The sequence below is a fragment of the Poecilia reticulata genome, linkage group LG5 (assembly GCF_000633615.1).
Source record: "Poecilia reticulata strain Guanapo linkage group LG5, Guppy_female_1.0+MT, whole genome shotgun sequence".
Taxonomy (NCBI): Eukaryota; Metazoa; Chordata; class Actinopteri; order Cyprinodontiformes; family Poeciliidae; genus Poecilia; species Poecilia reticulata.
The window spans coordinates 22,224,445-22,234,569 of NC_024335.1; the positions used below are offsets into that span (position 1 = coordinate 22,224,445).

The 10,125-nt window shown below is 37.2% G+C and overlaps 1 protein-coding gene across 1 annotated transcript in view; it reads right to left on the reverse strand.

The window, feature by feature from the left end:
• LOC108166303 (gastrula zinc finger protein XlCGF8.2DB-like) overlaps window positions 1-10,125 on the reverse strand; it is a 16,208-nt gene that overhangs the window by 849 nt on the left and 5,234 nt on the right. The window contains 1 exon segment of the mRNA XM_017304836.1: window positions 1-214. Within this exon segment, the coding sequence (XP_017160325.1) occupies window positions 1-214 (214 nt within the window).

Below are 10,125 nucleotides of genomic sequence, written 5' to 3' on the forward strand. Positions count from 1 at the left end.
TTTTTGACTAAAACTTTTTCCACAGTTCCCACATGAAAAGGGCTTTTCAGCAGTATGAATCTTCATGTGCCGAGTTAAATGCTGTTTGTAACCAAAACTTTTTCCACAGTTCACACATGAAAACAGCTTTTCACCAGTGTGAGTTCTAATATGATTATTGAGAGCATGTTTGCCAGTGAAACCTTTTTCACAGATGACACATGAGAAAGGTTTGCTTGCCCAATTTTGGTTCTCAGATTCAGCAGGTTCCTGGAAGATGACTTGGTTCCGCTTTGGTTCTGATTCAGTTTGGTATGTTTGCTCATCAGCAGGAAACACCATGCAGGTRTCAGTCTCCTGTTTTAATTCAATCTGTACTTCACCCTGACTGCAGTAAACTTCTTTCTCTTCCACTTTTATTTGCTGATGTTGTAGATCCTCCTGCTCTTCTTTTATCTGATGATTTACCGTCAGAGGTTCCAACTCTTCCTGGTCCAGAGTGGATCTCCTCTCCTGGTGATGAACGTTGCACTGCAGGCAATCTGGAAAAGAAAACAGAGGAAAGAGTTATTGTTAACTTCACTGAAGTAAATAGGAGAAATCATTAATCGTTTAAGACAGAAATGAACAAAAAACGCCTAAAAATTCAAGAGCGTAGACAGATACAGATCAGTTGACATCTCCAGCTGACATTTGGAGAATTCTCAAATGAACGGATTTTTGAAAAATATTTTAGTACAAAACTAATTGCAGTAGGGATTACTGTTAATATTTAGCAGTAAAGTGTATTACATCAAAATATTTATTTGTATTACTTTCAATTAAATTAAATTTTAGTCCGCTTTATATCTTTCGGGTTTATTTACAAACATGAGTTTATTTGAAGGTCAATAGTTGTTTAGTTTTTGTTCCTTTGTTATTTACTTTTCTAAGTTTGACAGGAAAAACTGTAGGTCCATTTTCTGTAAGTATAGGGACTGGTCTCGAACCAGCATGCACTGGGTTGGGCCTGTGGGTTTTGACCAGATCAGGAGAGGAAACAATGAAAAGTAGTGATGGTGAGATGAAGCTTCATGAAGCACTGAGGAACTCCATCCAATCATTCGACTCATGAGCCGATGCACCACGGTGCTTCATAAGCTCTACTGTGACATCAAGTGGCCAATATATGTGAAATAGGCAACGTGAAAACAACATGAAGCCTTAAATTGAATTAACAAGTAAAAGATGTTAGTGATTCTAAGACATAAATTCTGATTAATCTGGTTGTATGAAACAACAGCTGGATCAAAAAGAAAACGGGAAAAAAACGGGAGACAGTTTTGTGATTGGCTCGTTACTCGCTATGTCACCAGGGACAACAATTAATTACTAAAAAATAAAAGCTTTAACTCTGCTCAGGTTTAGGTGAAAAATAAAAGTACAAGCTTATGTCAAATTTTAATTAATCGAGTTTGATGGATTATAATTCCACGCCCAAATCAAAAATCAATAAATCAATGCTATAGCACAGCAATATCTGTTAAATCTGTCATAAAATGTTTATCGTATAAAACATCTGTTTTAATAAGTTTATATAAAATGCTTATCATATAAAAACATCTGTTTTTAATAAGGTTGTACGAAGTCCTTATCATATAAAACATATGTTTTGATTTAAATTAAGTTCTTATCAAAAATAAAACAGACAGGATTCTGGAACCTTCTCTTAAATCAAATGGTGAATAATGAACATCAGGTGTGGGAAAAACCAACACCACCCGGTGTTATCCAGTGGGACCTCCCTTCTCTGTCAGACTCCAGGCTCGGTCTATTAAATTCCAGTCCATAAATTGGATGCTTCCCAGAAGTCCACCTTTTTTTKTGCAAGAGAAAACCTGAAGACAAAAGGCAGCAAGTTGTGAAGTGAGGTGGAGAAGCTAGTCTGCTAACATCCAACTCAACTGCTTGAAGATCCAAAAACATCAGATGGGAAACCTACCACCAGACCCTGCTCCATGCATCCCTCCAAGAAGTAAATCATGACAATTGGATAAAGTTTCCTCTCCATTTTTTATTTATTTTTTTGCTTCATTCATATAAATTTAATCCAATAAAGAACTTTTATCTCCACCTCCAAGCCTGGATCCACTCAGTCACTTCATCCCAATCAAGGCTGATGAAGAAATTAAGGTAAAAGAAATTATAGTCACTATGTACTCAATAGTTAGGCATTTAATAAAAGATGTTATATTAATTTCAAATAATAAAAAAAGAGAATAGTTTATTTCATAAACAAAAATGTATCTGTGTTGAACTTCCTTACCGTTTCTTTCTGTGCTGCTCTCAGCAGGTATCTGATAAACCGTCCTCCACTCTGTCACTTCAACCAGCCGACTTGGCTCCAGGTGAATGAAGGTCCACATAATTTTGAGTCACTACTAAATTGTATTGACTAATATTTTGTTTTTACAGTAAATAAAAAAAATGCAATTTAAATAAAAAGAGAATGGATTAATTTTGTGGACAACTGATCTATATTTTTAACTTTGAGAGCTTTTCCTTCTCTGTGCTGCATCAGCTGCTGAGCTCAGCCTATATCAGATAAACCAACAGCCCCTCTGCAACGGTCACTTTACCCCAGCTATGGGAAATGGTAAAAGTCAAAGATATGTGGAACCAGTAAACTGTCAACCATCAATACATTTTAGAATAATAATAAGACAAGCATACTGTTACAATTATTACAATAGTTTAATCCTATGAACAAGTGTTTGCTGTTTCTTTCTCTGTGCTGCACTCGGMTTGTATCAGAAAACCCAGCAGTCTGTCTCAAACAGCCACTTTAAGCTGTTGCTTATTAAAAACAGTCAAGGAAATCTGGTTCTACTGTTCCCTAACTCAACAAGTATTTACTAAGCCATCAAACATGTACAAAATTATTAATATTAGTACATGTTCATAATTTTAAATTAAGTTACAATTGCTTACCATGTCTTTAGTTTTTTTCTGTCAGGTAGTTTTCTATTTATAATTTTAAACTCCTCTCCTATCTAGATAAATAAAAGAAAAACACCATAGCACTAGCAAACAATTAAAGAACATACTTTTTTCATAGAAATTAGGAAAGAGCGCAAGAATGACAGGACTGAGTGGAAGTTTGATATCTTKGCCTCTAGTCAAACCTGACCCCATATAAAAATAAATGTGTAATTAAAGATTAGCTTTGTGCATTTCATTGTAAACCAAAATGAACCAGCTTTAAAAAATATCTTGTTCATGTGTGTTAAACACACAGGAGATAAAAGTCCATTATTTAATATTAGTTTATGGAAAATTATTTCAATATTTGGTTTTTTTCTGTGACTGAAACAAGCCGTATACCTGACCTATATGTTTATGCTACAACTTCAAATACCTGCACAAGACATATGAGGAACATTTTTATCATCCTCTCTGATTATGCACCGAGGCAGACACAGCAAAACAATAAAATAAATTAAAAATGCATTGCCCGTGCTGTTAGTGATTCTATTCAATCGTTCAACCTTATTCTTCCTCAATACCTTTCCTAAAACCCATTTAGTACCATCTATGGTTCAATTACTGGTTGCCATCTTCAAAACACCASGGCAAGAACATGCATGCAGTTATGAACCATCATCAAGTGTTGTAGGAAATGAACCTCCCTGGAAGGAGAAAAGTTGGAAAGAAAAACAGAAAAACAAAAGAAAACAGGAAAACATCACCACAGAAGCATATCCACTCAGACCTGGTCTCCAAATGCAATTCTGAAGCAAAAACTGCATCAGTAGATCCACAAGTCCACCACAATTTTCAGATGTTGTTTTTTTCTAATCCTTAACTTTATAAGCCATGTGTCCCATATAATTGTCAATCTATTGGAAAATGGAATATATTAAAATATGTGGTYATTTACTTTCTTACATTTATTACGCTCCTGCACTGTACATTCTTTTTTCTCTCTAGTTTTATGTCTGAAGGTTTTAGCACTTTGAATTCTCTCGTTACTGAAATCAGTACAAAGTTTCAAAAAGGAACATTTTTCATTTTCATATTGTTTTCCTGTAAGCTAACAAGTGAACCATTCTTTATAAAAAATCCCTTTAATGAATATGTCATCACCAACAGTTTACTTCATTAGGATGCAAAGGTGATTGGGCAGTTTAGCTGAAATGTTAATTTAGTCGATTTTTTAAAATTACCTCAGAGGCAGGACTTTGCTTAGACTCTAACCTGCTAATGACCACACAGCAAACTTCCTTCTGCTTTATCTAATGTAAGTTTTTGCATCGGTGAAATAAGAACATGGTCAAGGATGTACTAGCAGCCAGACCCGAGCCATACAGGACACAAACTTTCTTCCGTTACCTTCTCCCTTTTGCAAGTAATTTTTTTTTTAAGTAGTTGACAGTCTTTTTTTTTTTTGCTCGTCAATATGTGATCACAGTAAAGTCAGAAACACAAGCATTCTGCNTTGTATCAGAAAACCCAGCAGTCTGTCTCAAACAGCCACTTTAAGCTGTTGCTTATTAAAAACAGTCAAGGAAATCTGGTTCTACTGTTCCCTAACTCAACAAGTATTTACTAAGCCATCAAACATGTACAAAATTATTAATATTAGTACATGTTCATAATTTTAAATTAAGTTACAATTGCTTACCATGTCTTTAGTTTTTTTTCTGTCAGGTAGTTTTCTATTTATCATTTTAAACTCCTCTCCTATCTAGATAAATAAAAGAAAAACACCATAGCACTAGCAAACAATTAAAGAACATACTTTTTTCATAGAAATTAGGAAAGAGCACAAGAATGACAGGACTGAGTGGAAGTTTGATATCTTKGCCTCTAGTCAAACCTGACCCCATATAAAAATAAATGTGTAATTAAAGATTAGCTTTGTGCATTTCATTGTAAACCAAAATGAACCAGCTTTAAAAAATATCTTGTTCATGTGTGTTAAACACACAGGAGATAAAAGTCCATTATTTAATATTAGTTTATGGAAAATTATTTCAATATTTGGTTTTTTTCTGTGACTGAAACAAGCCGTATACCTGACCTATATGTTTATGCTACAACTTCAAATACCTGCACAAGACATATGAGGAACATTTTTATCATCCTCTCTGATTATGCACCGAGGCAGACACAGCAAAACAATAAAATAAATTAAAAATGCATTGCCCGTGCTGTTAGTGATTCTATTCAATCGTTCAACCTTATTCTTCCTCAATACCTTTCCTAAAACCCATTTAGTACCATCTATGGTTCAATTACTGGTTGCCATCTTCAAAACACCAGGGCAAGAACATGCATGCAGTTATGAACCATCATCAAGTGTTGTAGGAAATGAACCTCCCTGGAAGGAGAAAAGTTGGAAAGAAAAACAGAAAAACAAAAGAAAACAGGAAAACATCACCACAGAAGCATATCCACTTAGACCTGGTCTCCAAATGCTGAAGCAAAAACTGCATCAGTAGATCCACAAGTCCACCACAATTTTCAGATGTTGTTTTTTTCTAATCCTTAACTTTATAAGCCATGTGTCCCATATAATTGTCAATCTATTGGAAAATGGAATATATTAAAATATGTGGTTATTTACTTTCTTACATTTATTACGCTCCTGCACTGTACATTCTTTTTTCTCTCTAGTTTTATGTCTGAAGGTTTTAGCACTTTGAATTCTCTCGTTACTGAAATCAGTACAAAGTTTCAAAAAGGAACATTTTTCATTTTCATATTGTTTTCCTGTAAGCTAACAAGTGAACCATTCTTTATAAAAAATCCCTTTAATGAATATGTCATCACCAACAGTTTACTTCATTAGGATGCAAAGGTGATTGGGCAGTTTAGCTGAAATGTTAATTTAGTCGATTTTTTAAAATTACCTCAGAGGCAGGACTTTGCTTAGACTCTAACCTGCTAATGACCACACAGCAAACTTCCTTCTGCTTTATCTAATGTAAGTTTTTGCATCGGTGAAATAAGAACATGGTCAAGGATGTACTAGCAGCCAGACCCGAGCCATACAGGACACAAACTTTCTTCCGTTACCTTCTCCCTTTTGCAAGTAATTTTTTTTTTAAGTAGTTGACAGTCTTTTTTTTTTTTGCTCGTCAATATGTGATCACAGTAAAGTCAGAAACACAAGCATTCTGCTAACAAAGTATTTTTTTCCCCTACTAAAATGTCTGATCTTTCAAATTCATCTATGTTGTGAATTCGTGCTGTTAAATTCTGTGCCGTGTAATCAAAAAGATAGTGACCAAAAAAAACCCAACAAGACCTGCAAGATATGTTTTTGACAACGTTGATTTGAGTTTTAACTGTCTGCTAGGAAGGGTCCAGTGAACATTTTAGTTTATTTTCAATTGCATCCGTTTGGCTTTCCACAAAGAAATTGTTTGTTGTCCTCAACTTGATGAAGTATGGAATGAGTTAATCATGGAAATCAAGGAAAGTTCAAACAGCAGTAGGTGTCAGGTTACGTTGTGTTGCATTCAATGTTGTCGGAAAAAACTTTAGCCTCGTATTTGGACTGAAGAAAATTCGCAACTAAAATTTATTTATTACAAATTATTAAATTTTACAACTAACACTACTGTTCTTTTATGTTGCTTGCTTTACTAACCTTGCGCTGCATTGTTCACATTTCTGCTGTTTTCAAAAGTAAATCTCAGTAATTAAAGAAAAAGAGCCATAAAAAAGGTAATTGGCTCCATTTTCTCTCTACATAAATAAGCCATTCTCATAGTGTAATTGTGACGTCTGCGTTAATTTTCTCGTAAAAAAAAACATTTTATACGGGAAAAGCACATTTACTAAAATGATCCTCATACAGAACGGGGCAAACATTAACCTTCATCCAAATTCTGGTGTTTCCTACCTATCCGATGTAAGATTATCTGGGGAGTCCGGGAGAAATCAAGCAGTCTGCGCTGATCATCCATCTCTTCCTCCGACTTGACGATGATTTCTTTAAACTCTGTGAATGTTTCTTCAGCAGCAGTTAACTGCTCGTTGATAAACTCGTTAAAGCTAAACTGAAGATATATTTTTAGAGAAACACTCAACAAAACAGACCACGTTTCCTCTTTGTCTTCTTCTTCCTCCTTCTTCTTCTCTTCTTTGGGATTTCATGAGTGTCTGCATTCGTCCCGTTGCGTTACCGCCACCTTGCGGATCATACGATCATCACATCTAAAGTTTTATCATGCAGTGCCACTTCTCTTCCAAAAACGTTCAATCTTTTCTTAAACTTTATCTAAATTAAACAAATACAATATTAATATTCCAGTTTTCCACAAATCCAAAGTTAATGTTGTCTTCTGATTCATATCTCCTTCATTCCGCAACAAGTTTCGCAGTTTCTTCTCTACATTAAATAATAAACCTTTCCTATAGTATCCGTATATCCACAATAAGCGCTACTGCTGTTCGGAGTTACCGCTGGTTGTCGTCCATCCTGTGGCTTATTGAGAGCCGATCAGCACCGGCTTGTACACTTAATTGTGCGGTGCTGGTGGTCGAGTGTAAAGGACTTTTTTACGGTTTTATCCATTTGAATTTTCTACCAGTATTTTAATAATAGTTTGTATTTATCTACTTTTTTATAGCTCTGAGAATTGAAGGTGATGAGTTTGGCCTAGATGGTGACGCCCCATTTTGCTGTGGTTGTCCGTGATCAACATAAATCGATGGAGGAAAATCCAACGAGTGTTTATGACGTCACGGGTGTTTGTGGTGATTTCTTTGCTCGGGAGCCTCTGATCCAGGACCTGTCAGCACCTACCAAGCCTCGGATAATGACTTTAGTTTTTCTTTATATCTTTCTGTGGTCCATAAGAAAGTCAAACCGTCGGTTGGTGGAACCAAGAAATAATAGTTTAGCTGTGACGTCACCAGAAGGAGCTTCTTCCGTTTCAGGAAAAACAAAACCCCAAAGCTGGTGGATTCCCTGATGCTTAACTGGATGTCAGTGTTCTTGGAAGGCTGATTTGGACTTTCTCAGTAAACATTCACAACGAAGGTTGTGATGGTGCGGCGAGAGGTTGGAGAAGGAGTTAGCAGCGGCGGTTAGCCACTCTAACCCAAAACAGCAGGACGCATTTTTGAAGTATTTCACACTTTCAATTTATTTAACTTCGTCCACGTAAAGCCAGAACTCCACGGTACTAAGCATTATATTTCCATACATGATAAAAGTAACGTTAGTTTACCGCTCTGCACCGCAACATCACCTATGTTCTCTTCTACAACAAAATGGAAGTTCTTCTTTTGTACAATAGTACAACAAAGAAAATAGGTGCCCCCTTGTGGTGATACCTACTCATCTCTAGGAACCAAACAGCATAATTGTAATGTTTGTACTTTTGTACATAAAGGAGGTCAAGTCTTTTAAAGTAATGTGTTTTATTAACTTACAGCTGCAGTCATTGTTACACTGTTTTTTACGTCTCTCTATCTCCCTTCCTCGTGTCCTCACTCCCAACGATCCTCTTGCATCACCACCTAGTGGTGCGGCATATCATTACATCCCCCTTTCTAGATTGTTTAACATGTCCACTGCTTTCACTAACAACGTCCAGTAACACATTTTATAAACATTACATGAACATACATGACCATACAAACCTCAGGAGTTAATAGAACTTACTCAGTAACACATTTTATGAACATTAATAGAACTTACTAATAATAAACTCCACCCTGAACAGTCCAACATTGACATTGGTTTTTTTGGGGAGTTTTTTAACCTTGTTCAATCAGTCTCTCTGGTGGCCTTCTTGTCCTAGTTGACCTTCTCAAGACCTGTGTTGAACTAGTGTTGTTTGGTAACGCATCATTACCATCATTATCCCCACCATGTGGACCAGTAGTCTCTCTGGCCTGACGACCTTCATCGATCTCTTCCCGACCCCATTTCTGTGAGTCCTGTTCCTGAGTCTTGAGCAAACTCCTCCGGTTTCTCCTGAGTACTTGTCCATCATCCGTCCGTATTTCGTATGACCTGGGGCTCACTTCCTTGAGGACAGTGGCCTTTCGTTCCCACATTCCGCGATCCTCAACTCTCACCGTGTCATTCTCTTCTAGAGCCCTCAGCCTCCTGGCTGTTTTATCATAGTTCTCTTTTTGTTTCAGTTTGAGCTCAGTTTGCTTTCCCATCCACTGTTTCGTGTTAGTCTTCAGTGATAGGTGTGGCAGCGTTGTGCGCAGCTTGTGACCCATGAGGAGCTCAGCTGGGGAGAGTCCGCATGCCAGTGGCGCGGTGCGGTAGCTCAGCAATGCAAGGTAAGGGTCAGATCCACTGTCACTTGACTTCTTTAACAGCCTCTTGATGATCTGGACACCCTTTTCAGCTTTCCCGTTCCCTTGTGGATGCAGTGGACTGGACGTGATATGTTGAAACCTATAGTCTTGTGAAAACTGCCTGAATTCTCTGCAGTTGTACTGTGGTCCATTGTCACTAACGACAACTAAAGGAATCCCATGCCTGGAGAAAACGCTTTTCATGTGAGTAATTACTCCGGCAGCTGATGTGTTAAAAGGCTGGGCTATCTCTGGGTAGTCAGAGTGATAATCTATCATCACAAGATAGTCTTTACCATTCAGGTGGCATAAGTCAGTTCCCACTTTYTGCCAGGGTCCTGTGGGTACATCTGTGACCAGCATGGGCTCTTTTGTCTGTTTATAGTGATGTTTAAGGCATGTGGTACATTTGGATATCATGTTATCAATGTCATTATTGATCCCTGGCCAGTACACTGCCTCTCTGGCTCTTCTCCTACATTTCTCAATTCCGAGGTGTCCCTCATGAATGCGGCGCAGCATGTCTTGTCTCATTATTGACTGTGGGATCACCATTCTATTGTGTCGGAGCACCAGGCCCTTTACCACACTCAGGTCAGCTCTGACTGGATAATATTGTGGACAGCTGCCCTTCTTCCAGCCATTGTTTAGGTTGTCCATCACTCTCTTGAGAGTGGTGTCTTTYTGTGTTTCCTGTATTATCTTTTTCARCATGACATCAGACACTGGCAGACTTGACATCACTGTGTCCACATGTACTTTAACATCGGTAGCACTGGATGAAACTTTGGCATCAGTGTCAGATAAGGAAGCCCTTGACAGTGTATCGGC